This window comes from Galleria mellonella, unplaced genomic scaffold (assembly GCF_026898425.1).
Source record: "Galleria mellonella isolate WM207_F2 unplaced genomic scaffold, CSIRO_AGI_GalMel_v1 utg117, whole genome shotgun sequence".
In the NCBI taxonomy this organism is placed as follows: Eukaryota; Metazoa; Arthropoda; class Insecta; order Lepidoptera; family Pyralidae; genus Galleria; species Galleria mellonella.
In genome coordinates, this window is record NW_026441980.1 from 1,391,381 (window position 1) to 1,408,826 (window position 17,446).

Genomic DNA, 17,446 nt, shown 5'->3' on the forward strand with positions numbered 1-17,446 from the left:
ATATTCTGTTATATCATGGTCAGAGGTATTATGTGTGTGTGTGTTAACATGCCATGGACAGAAACAGTATACTGTGTTATGTCTATGACACTACTCATGTCTATAGGCGACGGTTACCACTTTCCATCAGCTGGGCCTTCAGCTTTTTGGCATTCTAAGTTGCAAAAAAAAAATACGGATAGAAAACACAAAATCAATTTCTCTAGCAAGCCTACTTACAAATCAATACTGTTCACATTGATGTAATTATATGGTACTTTCTTCCATCGCGCATCGGGTTGCTGGAATCCGGCCTAAGTGAATTTATTGGATTTAATTATGGCAGATCAGCGAACGACGTACGAGGCTAAGTGAGTGCGCACGCACCGAAGTTGACCGAATAATTTCCAAGGTACAATTGTTTGTAAATAATGTAACTATTTTAAGAACGTTCCTCGGTTGTTCTTTATATGTTGCTTGGAATTTTCACCAAAACACACAAACGTACGAACAAAAGTGATGCCGATGACCTGTAGTTATGATATTGAAAATCTTTTAGTTCTAAATATAAACCATTCATTCGAGAATTTGTAAGGAGACACAACAGACTTTGTACAAAAGTCGTTTGCTTGGATACCTCTGTCTCATTCGTGTTTCAACCGTAAAGCAGTTGTTTGCATGGCTGTGTTTCGGTTTGAAGGGTGGGATATGGCGTGAATTTACTGGGTACAGAGGAATAACAACTGAATCCTCAGGAAAGTGCATGGGGGGTATCATGGGCGAAACAGTATACTCTGTTATGTCCATGGTACTGCTCATGTCTATGGGCGACGGTTTCCGCTTTCCATCAGGTGGGCCGTCAGCTTGATTGCCATTCTTAGTTGTATAAAAAAAACTTTTATCTATATGGGGGGGGGGGAAGTTATTGTTAGTAATGGGGTCTAATTAACTAACTAACACATAACTAGCAACACCCTATCAGGTTGACCTCTACGCGGTTCCTCCTAGAAACTATTGTGATTAATTCTAGTAGAATTTGTCACGATTGGCTAACAGACCTGCTTTCATTGTCACTTATCACCCCGGACTGGTGCCCCGCTAGCGTATACCGATAGCGCAGGCGGGGTTACCATTCCATTATCACCCATTAAAAAAAAACTATCTATACAATCTAAGACGTAACCTAAAAAAAAATAACATTCCTTTAAATCCTGAAAACAATATTTTGAATAATTGATATTAAAAGCTTATTCAATCTTCCAAGTAAAGGTCAAGCCTCACGGATCTGGATTTAATATTCATCCAAATTCAGCCACTTGTCTTCATGGTGAGATAAGAAAGTGCATGTACAAGTACATAGTTTTATTATTAGTTTATGTACCAGAAATAGATTCAATGATTTTCATCCATTCATAGAGCGTACATAACGATCTATAGCAGACCTGGGCAAATGTAGAATTTTGTCTGGCCCCTGAAGCATTGTATAAACTATTAATTAGACGTTCTGTCAAATTAATAGTTTATGTAAATCACCACAGTGTTGCCAGCATTTGTTTTTCATGTTTTTTGTGACTCAATCTATTAAGCATAGATGATAGTGGTAATAGTTTTAATAACACCTTTGTATGATAATTGTACAGTTTGATAATTATCTAATATTAATTCTTAAAAAAATATCTTTTCAATTTTTTTTATTCAAATGACTCGATAAATAAATATTTTGATTCAAAAATGTTGGTTTTAAAATTCATTAATTGACATTCTTAGCAAAAATTAAACTTACAATTAGAAAAAAAACTGTTTGGCTCGGGGTAAAATGTTCATCTGCAATGTGGCCCGACTATCAAAATATTTGCCCACCCCTGATCTATAGCATATGGCATGGCGCTATTTTTGATCAATTTTTGAAAAATAATCGAACATTTTTCATAGTACTAAAATTAGTGAGTATAGATAGATATTTGTTACTATTTTATACAAAAACTACTGAAAAGATTTGAATGAAATTTGGTACACGAATAGATGACATCCTATCTTTAAACATAAGATAGTTTATACAAGGATTCATGCAAGAAAAGACACAAAATATAGGTAGTAAAACATTAAAAAAAAAGTTATTAAATCTACAAAAATCCCATTTCGGTAAATACATTTCGAAGATAATATCACGACGCTCATATCTATTGGCGACGGTTATCACTTTCCATCAGGTGGGCCGTCAGCTTGTTTGCCATTGTAAGTTGCGTAAAATCTAAATTCGTTACATAGTGAAACTAGTCGAAGTACATAATAGACGAAGTATTTGTACAAGTACAAGCGATTTGTCGTCCAGTAGAGGTCAATTGACTGGCCGCTGTGATGTACTTATTGCTGATTTGATGATGGGCGTTCAGTTACAACTGCGTTTACGTAAAGTACTTTGTATTTCTCTAATGATAAGTACATTAATACGGAACAATTAGATTTTGCCCCACAAAATACATCTACTTCAATAGTGGCAAAAACGTTTAATTTGATACAATAATACAAATTGCTGAACCGATATCGATGAGATTTCTATGGGATTAATCTAAAAGTACGTAAATCTAATATTAATAATTAATTAATTTTTTGAAGTCAATTTGAAAAAAGACTTCATTCGTGAACACACACTAATGAAAGAAGTATTTCGTTTACAGAATACTAGTTTTTACCCGCGACTTCTTTCGTATGACCGTAATATTTACATTGACCGGGACGACAAATAGCCGTCTCCGTTCCAAATAGAACATGTGTACCAAATTTTATTATTAAGGCACCAAGAGGTAACAAAGTCACTTAAAAGTTTTTAACCGACTTCAAAAAGAAGTAGGTTCTCAATTCAGTCGTATTATATATACATAGTATCGTATTATATATTTTTATTAATGTTTGTTACCTCATGACTCTGCCCATCGATTAGGAATATTTTTGTTCTATCTGAAAAAATATACCTACTTAAAGATCGGTCCCATAAAAGTTTAAACAAAATCGATTCAACAGTTCAATTTTTAGATAAAAATAACTGGTGTGGTCACAATTAGTCGTTTTTTTTTTTGTGGTACACAATTTTTAATTATTAATATTAGAAAGAAAGAAAAAAGAAAATAATATTTATTTAGTACTTAATTTCACGTTAAAAAAACATATAATAATAAAAACATTTAACAATAAACAAAAATAATGAATATATTAAAAAGGATTTTTTTACTTTAAAATTTCAGGGTAGTATATATATATATATATATATATATATATATATATATATATATATATATATATATATATATATATGAGATCACAGGAATACAGCAGTAGTGAATAAATATTATTTTGTTTGTACAACAAGAGTTGAAACGTTTTAAATAGACTATAAACTTGAATAACGGTACCACATAAACATCGCGATCGGACGTATTATTGAGAGAGGTGTTATACCTACTGTAATGTAAGCCAGTAAGTAGACTGTGGAATACATTTACAACTGGTACCTGGTCTGAATCTAAACTTTATTATATTTTATTTTTTTCTATAGTATATGTAACTCACTACTTCCTATGCCACTGCGTTAGGTTGACTGGAAGAGATCTCTCTTAGAGATAAGTTCGCCTTTGCTAACATTGTTATTAACTTATTGTTGTTACTGTATGTTTTAGTGCAATAAAGAATATATAAAATATTAATATATTTGTGAGAAGAGAGAGAAAAGTCTTCCTCGTTATTATTATTATACTATTAAGGGTGGGATATGGCGTGAATTTACTGGGTACAGAGGAATAACACCTGAGTCCTCAGGAATGGCAACGCATGGGGACTATAATGGGCAAAACAGTATACTCCGTTATGGCCATGGAACTACTCATGTCTATGGGCGGCGGTTATCACTTTCCATCAGGTGGGCCGTCAGCTTGTTTGCCATTCTAAGTTGTATAAAAAAAAAGTAAGCATATCGTTTCAGATAGAAAAACAATCTAAATTTGATTACAAACAAACATAGTTATGATATAATAAACATAAAAAAATACAACCGATTTGAGAGTCTCTACATTTTTATATAGATATATTATCCACACATATGTCTTCTGTCATCTCTTGTAATAAGCCCTCAAAACAACGGTGTGCCCTTTAACCTTTCACCATTGTCATATCAATTTTCTTTCGCCTCAACCCCCCATAAGTTCCTAATGGTGCAAACATAATAAGGAAGTTATATGTCCCGTGTAAATTTCGGTTATACATCTAAACTGAGTTTACATACATACATACATATCTGTCACGCCTGTCTCCCATTATGGTAGGCAGAAACAATGGAACGCCAAATGCTTCGATTCAAACAAACCTCTTTCGCTTCTTCCACATTCATCAATCTTGTCATACTTAATTTATGTAATATTATATTTATGATAAAGAAATATAAAAATAGGTTGAAAGAGATAGACGTACGGAAGTAATCAGTAAGCAGGGTACAGAGGAATAACACCTGAGTGCTCAGGAATGGCAACGCATGGGGGGTATCATGGGCGAAACAGTATACTCTGTTATGTCCATGGTACTGCTCATGTCTATAGGTGACGGTTATTACTTTCCATCAGGTGGACCGTCAGCTTGTTTGCCATTCTAAGTTGCATAAAAAAAAGTAACCACAATACAATTAATACATTTTAATATAAATATAGTAATTCAAGATTATATTCCATAAAAAAAAAACTACTTCAAATGTGATAAAACCAGTTATTTTGATATAAAAACTAAACTACTGAATTTTCATAAAATTTCTATAATACCAGTCTGGTGGATAGGTAATAGGTATCTTTTTAAATAGAAAGTAAATCTAAATTGATTTATAAATGACAGAGATTTAAGATGACAAACATAAAAAATACAACCGAATTGAGTAGGCATTATCTATTGACAATTGTATTGTTTAACTTGTTTGTTTAATTTTATGTTTCTTTCACTTGTATTACATTTGTGCAAACTTAAATGGCTGTTAAATTACTATTTAAGTGTGTAATTATGTATTGTTCTAGCTGTCTGTTTGTCATAAATAAATAATATATGCAAATAAAGTAGACTCATTCATTCATTCATTCATATTTATATAGAGGAGGGGGGGGGGGGGAAGAATGGTTAATGATGAGGACTACAAGTCCCATTGCTGACAATATAACCTGTCAAGTCGATTTCCACGAAGTTCTCCTGGAAGCCATCTTGGTTATTACAGTTAAATTTGTCACGATGGGCCAACTGAACTGCTTCATCCTCACCTATCATTTTTGACTGCCAGTATATACCGATAGCGCAGGAGGTTAACTAATTCATTCCCACCAAAAAAAAAAAACAACCGAGTAATTTGTCAATTGTTTCTGTTATGGTGAACGTAACATATTACACACTGACATTTCACTGAAACTATCCACCGTTGGGGGGGAAGGAATTGTTAGTAATGCGAGCTATCAGTTCCATTGCTAGCAATATAGCCTGTCAGGTCGACCTCCACGCAGTTCCCCCTGGGCACCATCGTGGCTAATTCTAATTGAATTCGTCAGGACGAGCTAACTGGCCTGTTTTGATTCTTATCGATCACCCTTTCACTGGTGCTCCGCCAGCGTATCCCGTTAGCGCGGGCGGAGTTACCATTTCATTTTCACCCATAAAAAAAACATCTATCGTACTGAATTCCAGGTGTATTCATCACGATGGGCTAACTGACCTGCCTTTTCATTCTCACCTATTATCCTTCACTGGTGGCCAGCCAACGTATAAGGTTAGCGCAGGCGGTATTACCATTCCATTATCATCCATTAAAAAATATATGCATATAAATATTTACGGGAACAAAATAACAAATAGATGACGCATCTGATTAGATGTGATAAGTAATATATACACAAGACTAACACCATGGATATTACAGGGAGTAAACTGTGCTACCATTCATGAGTTGCCACTAAGAGCTGAGGTCTTGTGACGTTTTAGATTAAAATAACAACACATGTTTCAATGGTTCACGGCAGAAATTGACGTATGTAACTCATTGAAACTACGTAGGAGAGTTACTTATGTAAAACCATAATAATATACTGGCTACAGTACCACAGATAATAGAAATAGTACTGTATAGATAGATAAATACAAAAAAAACAGTTAAGTTTCATATATTAAGTTTAAAAAAAATTTAATTCTAATTTGTATAAAATTATGTTTTTATAATTAAAAAAAAAGATAATATAATATTAATTAGTAATATATTTTTTTTTCAAGTCAACTCGTTTCACAAAAACATACATTCAATCCTTGTTAAAATTTATATAAAATAAATACAGAAATAAACTCTAAAAAAAAGGAACATTAAAATCGTATCAGATGTGATGAACACTTCGCGTAAATATACGTAAATATATAAAAAATATATATATGTATATAATTCGATTAATAATCTTTTCTATTTTGAAGTTGGTTGAAAAACAACAAAAATATCCAGCAGATACAATACAATTTAATCACACTGCTTTAAAAAGAAGAGGGAATTGTCCAAACTAGTGAAATTTAGTTTGTATGTTACGCGATATACTGACCAAATTGTAATTATCAATTCATTTGAAAAATAAAATTATCTTTCTGAGTGGTTCTATAAATAATTTAACGTTATAACTTTTTTGTAATAAAAAAAAAACAAAAATTAAATTATCATAAAAGTGATTCATTTTATACGAATATTTCAAAGTCTTTTAAAAAAACTCTTACTCGGGGTCAGAATACAAATAACTTTCTTTGCAGTATTCTTAATTTAAAACATTTTTTTTTTTCAAAATTTACGAAAACTACGTCGCGTATAAAAAATATGTTACGAAATAAAATTAATAACAATCTCACCTGAAAGCCTCTTTCGTCAATCTCGGCCATATTAACACAATATGCGAACACAGAATCAATACAAAATGTATGTGTCGATGTATGAGGAATGAATGTGATTCCCGCAAGCCGGCCACCGTACGGGAGGCCCACAAATGCAATGTGGAATGGCGACTGGAAGCCGTACTGGAAAGGAAACGCGTACAAGTGGGAGGAAATTCTTAGTATTTACCCGATTACGAAGTTGAATTGTTGTGTTAACAATGTTTTGTTATTAGTAACTATTGCTTAGTAAACGTATGTTAGACAAGGTTTACAATTACCATAGATTCAGTTTCAGATTCTTTATTTGCATTAAATATGGTTACATTAGATATTCAGTTGGGTATACTTCGAGCTACGTGTTTCAACAAAATACTGGTATGCAAAATTTATTAGAAATATCTATATATTTCTAATAAATTTTGTGGAATGGAATGGCAGGAATGGCAACGCATGGGGGGTATCATGGGCGAAACAGTATACACTGTTATGTCCATGGCACTGCTCATGTCTATAGGCGACGGTTACCACTTTCCATCAGGTGGACCGTCAGCTTGTTTGCCATGGGGGGCCATGCGTTGCCGTTCCTGAGGACTCAGGTGTTATTCCTCTGTACACTGTAAAGTTACTACCATATCGCACTCTTCAAACCGAAACACAGCCATGCAAACACAACTGCTTCACGGTAGAAACACGAATAGGACAGAGGTGCTCGAGCAAACGATTTTTGTACAAAGTCTCCCTCTGGTGAAAATGCGAAAGTTTACAAAGATACACGGATAGGTGTTTATTACATTTTCACGCATCAACTACAGAACGGATTCGAATGAAATTTGTTACGCGGATACGCTGAAAACTAACATAATACCAAGAACATCGGATTATTCATACATAGATTAGTCATCCATAAACAAGGTCAGGTTTTACAATAATAATAACACAGGTAATGTTATATTTCGGCGATATATTATACTATATAAAACAAATAACAAACGTAATAATAACATAGTGACCTTGTTTCTGTTCTAACACTAAGGTCGTTATACAATTAAAGGATTGACTTAGCTAAATATAAACCTTTCATCGCTTCACATACGAATTCGATACTCGATATTTCGAACGTCAGGGATTTATATTTATTACTGTAACTACTGAAACTGGCGACTCTTGCGCATTTCTGTATAATATGTTTCGAAGTGATAGTATTTGTTATCAAACGTCCATTCAATATGGCTTGATTGTCCCTATAAAAACAATCAAATTGCAGTACATGTATGCATATAAGAAATGTCTTCCTTGCCACTGCGGTTAATAATGTAACGTCCTGTAGGAAGGGTGTAATTAATGGCCGACCCAATTAGCGGGAACAGTCTGAGGTGCGCCCCAATAATTTATTGGACAATGCCACAGTTCTGTCAGCAGAAGGAATATAGATCGTCTAGGATAATATGGCACGCCTCTCCAGATTCTCAAAGAATTTAAAATATCTGAGTAAAAATTATAAATTATTAATAAATTATTTTACAAGGTTTCGACCAAGGAATATAGTACTTCTCTGGTCGAACCTCTACTGGACAGTTTCTGGCAAACACAAACAGGAAACTACGTCTGTATATGCACAGATAATATAATACTGTACTTGGTATATGGCCATATATCGAATTAAACAGTTGAGGATCTATACTTTCATTAAAGTACTGTCCGAAAAACAAGATTTACTTTGGAGTATTAAAATCAATTTTATATATTTTTTCCCATTCCTGAGGACTCATGTGTTACTCCTCTGTACCCTGTAAATTCACTGCCATATCCCACCCTTCAAACAGAAACACAGCCATGCAAACACAACTGCTTCACGGTTAAAACACGGTTGGGACGGAGGTACCCAAGCAAACGACTAGATACAATAATGATTTTATTGGGGGGGGGGGGAAGGGATTGTTAGTAATGGAGACTGAGAATCCCATTGCTAGCAATATACCCAACCAGATCGACCTCCTCGCGGTTCTCCCTGGAAACTATCATGGTTAATTCCTGATGAATTTATCATGATGGGCTAACTGGCCTGTTTTCATTCTCATCTATCACCCTTCACCGGTGCTCCGCCAGCGTATCCCGTAAGCGCAGGCAGGATTACCATAACCATTTTCACCCATCAAAAAAAATAGTGGTATTATTAATCACTCCTCACTGACACCATGTTGTTTCTACATTGCATCCGTGTGAAGCCGGGGCGGCTCGCTAGAAATAAACTATTTAAAAAAAATACATTAAAAAATAGCAAGCAAGCATATAAAGCAAGTTTACATAATAATTTAAAACGCCATCTGAACCAATTCGAGTGAAGAGTCAAGTCAGCATGCGACTGAAAGTTCGTACACACGCAAGTATAATTAGAACCAGAAATTACAGAAGCTACCGAGTGGCGGCGTCACTGAACGCTATATTAAACTTGTTCTATGATAATACAACGAGAGACTCAAATATTATATGCGCGGGGGGGGGGGGGAGGGGGGGAGATTGCTAGTATTGCTAACATTACACCCTATCAGGTCGACCTCCACGCGGTTCCCCCTGGAAACCATCGTGGTTAATTGTGGTGAAATTCGTCACGATGGGCTAACTAACCTGCTTTCATCGTCACTTATCATCCCTCACTGGTGCCCCGCCAGTGTATACCGATAGCGCAGGCGGGGTTACCATTCCATTATCATCCATTAAAAAAATATTATATGCTGATCGAGTATACCATATACTAAATTACATTTGCCGTATGGTCCCGGCATAGAATGGACCAGCATAGTCTTACTTTCGTATGGGTGTCGTAAGAGGCGACTAAGGGAACTTAAAGATCGAGGGATGGGCAGCAGCGTCCTTCTTTAAACATCACCAAAGCCTAACTGTGCGGGGGAAGGGATTGTCAGTAATGCGAAATACCAGTCCCGTTGCTAGCTATATACCCTGTCAGATCGACCTCCGCGCGGTCCCCCTAGAAACCATCGTGCTAAATTTCAGGTGTATTCATCACAATGGGCTGACTGACCTATTTTTTTCATTTTCATTTTTATAACGTTAGCGCAGGCGAGGTTACCATTCCATTATTACTCAAAGAAAAAGCGTAACTGCGGTTGGTAACCCGTCTGCCAAACCTGGTAACAACTACCATAACCCCCCCAATAGGGGGAGACCTTTACCAGAGGGAGACTTTGTACAAAAATCGATTGCTTGGGTACCTCTGTCCCATTCGTGTTTCAACCGTGAAGCAGTTGTGTTTCGGTTTGGAGGGTGGGATATGGTGTGAATTTACTGTGTGCAGAGGAATAACACCTGAGTCCTCAAGAATGGCAACGCATGGGGGGTATCATGGGCGAAACAGTATACTCTGTTATGTCCGTGGTACTGCTCATGTCTATAGGCGACGGTTACCACTTTCCATCAGGTGGGCCGTCAGCTTGTTTGCCATTCTAAGTTATATAAAAAAAAACCTATGTTCAGCAATGGACAATTAACAGCTGATTTGATAATTATGAGTATATATTTAAATGATTAAAAAAAAATCTCGTTATACCAAGAGACGTGCAATGCAAGCAAACTCAACAATTGTAGCTACAATTATTCTACCTAGAGAATTCAATACTACATCGACCTTTATCATTCTACTAATTTAATTAATGATTAATTTAATTAATGATTAATTTAATTAACATAAGTATTTTCCGACATGCGCTACGGAGGCAAAAGCGAAAGGATTCTAAATAACGGCTAGTATTGTATTACTTTATCTGTGGTAACGGCAACTCTGTCTCCATCGCTAACAATATACCCTGTCAGATCGACCTTTACGCGGTCCTAAGTATATAGGCGAAGTACTATTGATCTGTTACTTTTTTTTGCGAACACAATTTTTTTTACCCAAAATTGTGAATAAATACACAATTTAGTAATACTGTTGATAAATCACCAGAGGGACACTTTTTACAAAAGAAATTTGCTTGGGCACCTCTGTCCCAATTGCGTTTCTACCATGAAGCAGTTGTGTTTGCATGGCTGTATTTCAGTTTGAAGGGTGGGAAAAGACAGTGACTTTACAGGGTACAGAAGAAAAACTCTGAGGGTTACCCCCCATGCGTTGCCATGGTACTGCTCATGTCTATAGGCGACGGTTACCACTTTCCATCAGGTGGGCCGTCAGCTTGTTTACCATTCTAAGTTACATAAAAAAAAAAGATTATTACATTGTTTACCGACTGTATTATAATCTAATAAATATAAGATAACGTGTATAAAGCACTTAGAAAATACCACAACTGCGTCGCGACACTGTTACACAGTAAACTATATAATTGAGGGGGCTCGTCCGTCTGTCCGTCGGTCTATTCTTAGCTAGAAACATTTGCACCGTAATTGCTGGAGCGTAGGCGGTATTATGTAGGTACTAGTTTCTTTTACTATAGGTATAAACAATTTTTTCTCTTTATTTTTATGACATTTACAAGCAAGCACTATACAGGCGCACATAGAATAATTGTCAAAGTTAATTCGTACAATAAAATGTAATAATCTAAACTAGAATATTATAAAGAGAAATGTTTTCATTTTTTGTATGTTTATTTGTAATAGATAAACTCTAAAACTACTGATTTTCTTTCAACTATAGTAAATTACATTTATAGTTTTACTATTGACAGATAAAACAGTTTAATATGCACTTGTTTATATATACAATTGGCTCCAACACTTGCATTGCTCATGTTGTTACAGTAATTTAGAACAATTCGGCGTAGTATCTTTTTGTTTTGTAAACATGTTTATGTGTTGACTGGGAGGTCAACTGTAATGAGGTATTTATTTCATTTCGAAAATATCAGTACTAAATTAATTAACAGCTTACCCAAAATCAAATAACAAAATAAGTACTACACCGGAACAGTTATAGAATTAATATAACCTACTAAATTCATTCATAATCTGTGGGGAAAATATTGGCGGTATTGTTGTGTATTTTGACAGCTGTCAAATATTTTTTTTTAATAGGTTTTACGGCTCTGGCCGTAAAAAAAAATACTAGTCCCTTAGAAACCTATCCAATGTAACCTAATAGGATTAGATAAATAAATATTTATATAATCCTTGTAAATACGTAATTAAGAGGTAACATAGGGCCACTATCATAATAATAAACTAAGCAAAACTTATACAATTACTACTAGATTAGATAACTATTAGGCATATTTCAATACTTTTTTTTTTAATAAATACGTTATCTTACGACTATTATAAATGCGATTTTATATCTATATTTGGATGGATAGATGTGTATGCATGTTTGGCACACATATATGCTTCATCCTTATATAGAGTATATAGGAGGAAAGGGATTGTTAGTAATGAATTCTAACAGCCTCTCGCTAACAATACACCCTATCAGTTCGACCTCTATGCAGTTTCTCCTGGAAACCATCACAGTTAAACCTTTTTGAATTCTTTACGATGGGCTAACTGACCTGCCTTCATCTTCACCGATTATCTATCACTAGTGCCTCGCCAGCGTATACCGTTAGCGCAGGTGGGGGGAAAGGGATTGTTAGTAATGGAGACTGAGAATCCTATCGCTAGCAATATACCCAACCAGGTCGACCTCCTCGCGGTTCTCCCTGGAAACTATCATGGTTAATTCCCGATGAATTCATCATGATGGGCTAACTGGCCCGTTTTCATTCTCATCTATCACCCTTCACTGGTGCCAGCGTATCCCGTTAGCGCAGGCGGGGTTACCATACTATTTTCACCCATCAAAAAAAACCGTAAGCGCAGGCGGTGTTACTATCCCATTATCATCCATTAAGTACTGGTTTATTAAGCGCAACTACGGAATACAACTACGAGAATATATCCCAAATATAATAAAGAGATAAATATAATTCTTGATATATGTGTGTATATATATAATTATTTATAATTTATGTAAATATTTATTTTAATTTCTGTCTTGCACTACTACTGCCCACTCACTACTTCCTATGCCACTGCGTTAGGTTGACTGGAAGAGATCTCTTTTAGAGATAAGTTCGCCTTTGCTAACATTGTTATTAACTTATTGTTGTTACTGTATGTTTTAGTGCAATAAAGAATATATATATAATTCTTGATATTATGCGAATATCGAACCTGTAACCATCAGAAGATAGTATTTTAAACCGCTGCACCATCTGAATCATCAACTACTTTTGTTTATTTTATATTAGTTTTATTTTTAAAGTACCTACTTGCAGTTAGGTCTTGTTGACGGCCATCAAGGAACATTGTCATGTTTCCCTTTAGTCATCTATTACTGCAGGCGGGAAACATTCGTACAGGCACACGTGACACTGTGTTTATGCCTACGTCCAATTGATTGAAGCGATGAAAAATGTAGCTGCGCAAATAGGTAGCATTGTTTTGATTTCATTGTTTATTTTTAAAACATGTTTTGTTTTGGTGCAACGCAACTCCTTTATACGCACTATAAAAACGAAAATATTCTTTTGAATAATAAGATCTAACTTAGTGATGTAAATTCCCCCTTTACCCCCTTCCTTCCTTTCCAGTGGGTGTCTTAAGAGTCGACTAAGGAAGGGCGAGGGATGGGCAGCACCGTCCCTCTTAAAACATTTCTAAAGCCTAATTGCCTGATTGCCATTCCACCTGCTAAGTGTGGCAACTACTGGAAAAACCCCCTAAGGGGGAGGCTTATGTTCAGCAGTGGACAATTAAAGGCTGATATGGTAGTGATGTAAATTGTAGATATCCAAATTCAAATTTATTCATGTAGACTTGTTTACAAGCACTTTTAAATCTTCACTTTTTTTATTCAACTGCAGGGTTTGGAAGGTTGTTATCTGTTAAAAAGAGCCCGCAAGAATAAGCCCGACAGATGAAAATTCAATTACGTCCTGTCATATGACTGTACCTGTGATTCTACCGGTAGATACGTTTTCGTTATCACTTGTATGAGAAAAAAAGATCATACATACAATAGCGACACTGGGGCCGATAGTATGATGCCATTTTTTTAAATGTATCTCTTCACTTTTAATAAAATCTATTCAGTAGTTTTTACTTAAAAGAGTAACAAACATCCATCCATACATATATTTCGTGTTTCGGTTTGAAGGGTGGGATATGGCGTGAATTTACAGGGTACAGAGGAATAACACCTGAGTCCTCAGGAATGGCAACGCATAGGGGGTATCATGGGCGAAACAGTACACTCTGTTATGTCCACGGTACTGCTCATGTCTATAGGCGACGGCTACCACTTTCCATCAGGTGGTCCGTCAGCTTGTTTGCCATTCTAAGTTGTATAAAAAAAAAAATATTCACATAAAATTTTGTATTTTTAATAGCAGTAGTTTTGATATTTTTCTTTATATCACACCGCCAAGTGGACAATAAATGTTTAGTACTATTATTGTATAACATAACAAATCAAATTCAATTAAGCCATAAAATAACTAGATATATTACACTAACACCGAAAAGTAGATTATGTAAGTACATAAAAATTAACAACCAAGTTTATTATCTTCGGAAACTATAAATGTCTGAAATTTGTTTCATTTTCCTGTTCTTTACATTTTACTTACATCAAACGGTTTGTATCTCAAATATATGATTTATAGCATAGATAGTGAAAAGTTTTATTTCACAAAAAACTTTATTCCAAGTTCTCAATCTATGTAGATCGAATTAAAAAAAAAAATCTCTTTTTACGCCTCACTCTACGCCTCTTTGTATTCTCACTTTAATTATACATTACTAATGACTTGTCTTCTTTTTTTTCTAAGCATTATTAAAACAAACAGATTAGAAATCAAACATAATGTTTACATTTAGACGCCAACAATTTTTTGACGAAAACAACGTCAATTAATTTTATTATTTGGATAACATTTATTAGCTTGTTTACTCGAGTGTTAAGAAAACGATAATTTTACAAAATAACCTTATGAACGTATTTGATTTTTCATTTTTCAGATTCATTTGATTATACCGAGATAATGCTGTAGGTATTTGAGGTGAGGGGGCGGAGTTAAAAATAGCTGAACCATTTGTGTCGCGGCAATTATTCTATTCGGTGCGCGCGCGCAGCGTTCTCAATTGCTTTAAAGCAGAGTTTCCATTGATGATACACAAGTTTTTTTTTATAGTAATTCCTTTTAATTGGATGATTATAAAATTTAAAACATTTAATATTAATAGATTTATTCCACTGATGTGGCAAACAAGTATACGGCCCACCTGATGGTAAGTGGTTACCGTAGCCTATGAACACCTGCAATACCAGAGGTATTACGCGTGTGTTGCCGACCCTAAAGAAACGTCTTTACTTCCCTTTTGATATGGATATTGTTCAGAGCTTAATGCATGCTCCTACTACCAAAATTGCTTTGTGCTTAAGTGAATTAGTAAGTAGTATTGTTTAGTTATAATTATAATAGTAGACAACTTGTTTAGATTTTATGGGATTGACATATTAAAAAACAAAAATCCCAAATTAAACGTAGATAAAAAAAATTTTAATCCCGTCTGTGTAACTGCTTTACACTAGTGGGGAACAATGGAAGATGATAGGTGAGGATGAAATCAGATCAATCGGTCTATCATGACAAATTCATCAGGAATTAACCATGATAGTTTCCAATGTGTTCTCTTTAGAAACCATGACAAGCAAGTCAATGACTTCAAGATAATTTAACCATAAAGAAGTTTCTAATTTTTTTATGTTTAATAATAATAGCAAAAGTTAAAAAGTATAATTTAAGACTGTCACTTTGCCCTTTTCTGCTTTTAACCGTCCCATATAGCTGTTCTCTCTTTTCATTTAAGAGTTTTCTCTTGTCGGTGCAACTAATTCATGCATCTTCTTCCAGCCAGTTCTATCCCAGGCCAGGTCCTTGACCTCCCTATACGAAATAGCTGTTACCTGCCAAAAAAAATACGATAAAAATACAGTCTATTTATATTCCAAATAGTTTGTTATTTAATTTATTCAATACTACATCGCATCTTAATAGCAATGAGGCTGCTAAATCCCATTATTATATCCCATTACTTCAAGTCAAAGTGAAGTAGTATCATACATTAGCGAGTTCAATGGTAACGAACAGGGAAATAGATTTTGTCGATTGCGAAGTTTAACATCAAAATCAGTTTAAAAGAGCCCACAAAAATACAATCGAATTAAAAAAAATTTACCAGAGGGAGACTTTGTACAAAAGTCGATTGCTTGGGTACCTCTGTCCCATTCGTGTTTCAACCGTGAAGCAGTTGTGTTTGCATGGCTGTGTTTCGGTTTGAAGAGTGGGATATGGCGTGAATTTACTGGGTACAGAGGAATAACACCTGAGTCCTCAGGAATGGCAGCGCATGGGGGGTATCATGGGCGAAACAGTATAATCTGTTATGTCCATGGTACTGCTCATGTCTATAGGCGACGGTTACCACTTTCCATCAGGTGGGCCGTCAGCTTGTTTGCCTTCTAAGTTGTATAAAAAAAAAAAAAAAAAAAAAAAAAACTTTGCACAAAAGTCGATTGCTTGGGTACCTCTGTCTCATTCGTGTTTCAACCGTGAAGCAGTTGTGTTTGCATGGCTTTGGGTTTGAAGGGTGGGATATGGCGTGAATTTACTGGGTACAGAGGAATAACACCTGAGTCCTCAGGAATGGCAACGCATGGGGGTATCATGGGCGAAACAGTATACTCTGTTATGTCCATGGTACTGCTCGTATCTATAGGCGACGGTTACCACTTTCCATCAGGTGGGCCGTCAGCTTGTTTGCCATTCTAGGTTGTATAAAAAAAAAGCTCCTTTTCCAAGTCTTTACAACCCAATCTAACATTGTCCAGAAAACAATATCGTTTTAATCTTCCGACTTGAATTCAAAACTTTTTTATTTTTACGTACACCAGACTTAGATCAAAAGTTTTATAATTAGGTACCAACACAATATTAATCTGATTTTAGACAACAACACAAAAGAACGTGTCGGAGAGGTCGCATTCGTGTAAACCGACCTTTACATTCTACAAGTGTATGTATAAATAGATTGGGCGTACGAGAAAATTAGTCGTGCTACTCTTACGAGAACGGAGCATGGTTTTCTTTGTATATGTAGTTTTGATTGTTGAATATTTTTTAATGGAAAAAAGATGTATAAGAAGGATAAGCAAGCTGAAGTTACCACTTTATTGCCATTGCCATGGGCTGGTAAATAATTGGAATTACCAACCCCATTGTTAGCAATACTCTGTGTCAAACCAATCTCCATGTGATTGACCCTGGAAACTATCGTAGTTAATTCCAAATTATTCTGTCACTTAAAACAAAGCTTCCTTACCTATTTTCTTTTCTTCCTTCAAGCGAGGTTATAATTCCATTAACATGCATTAATAAAAACGCACCTGTCGTCACGTCTCAGGAATACAACATCATGCATCCATTGACATAATAATAATCATTTAAATCACGTATCTACAATATCGTAATTGTTTATATATAAATAGAGAGAG

At 35.1% G+C, this 17,446-nt stretch overlaps 1 protein-coding gene across 16 annotated transcripts in view; it reads right to left on the reverse strand.

Annotated features, from left to right (window-relative positions):
- LOC113510353 (uncharacterized protein ZK1073.1) overlaps nucleotides 1-17,446 on the reverse strand; it is a 56,770-nt gene that overhangs the window by 24,352 nt on the left and 14,972 nt on the right. For 2 of the 16 annotated variants that reach the window (XM_052895173.1, XM_052895170.1), the window contains exon 1: nucleotides 6,874-7,027. The exons of the other annotated variants lie outside the window; for them this stretch is intronic. In XM_052895173.1, the coding sequence (XP_052751133.1) occupies nucleotides 6,874-6,903 (30 nt within the window). In that variant the 5' untranslated portion in view covers nucleotides 6,904-7,027. Of the gene's footprint in view, nucleotides 1-6,873; nucleotides 7,028-17,446 lie in introns of those variants that run through there. 16 annotated transcript variants of the gene reach the window in all.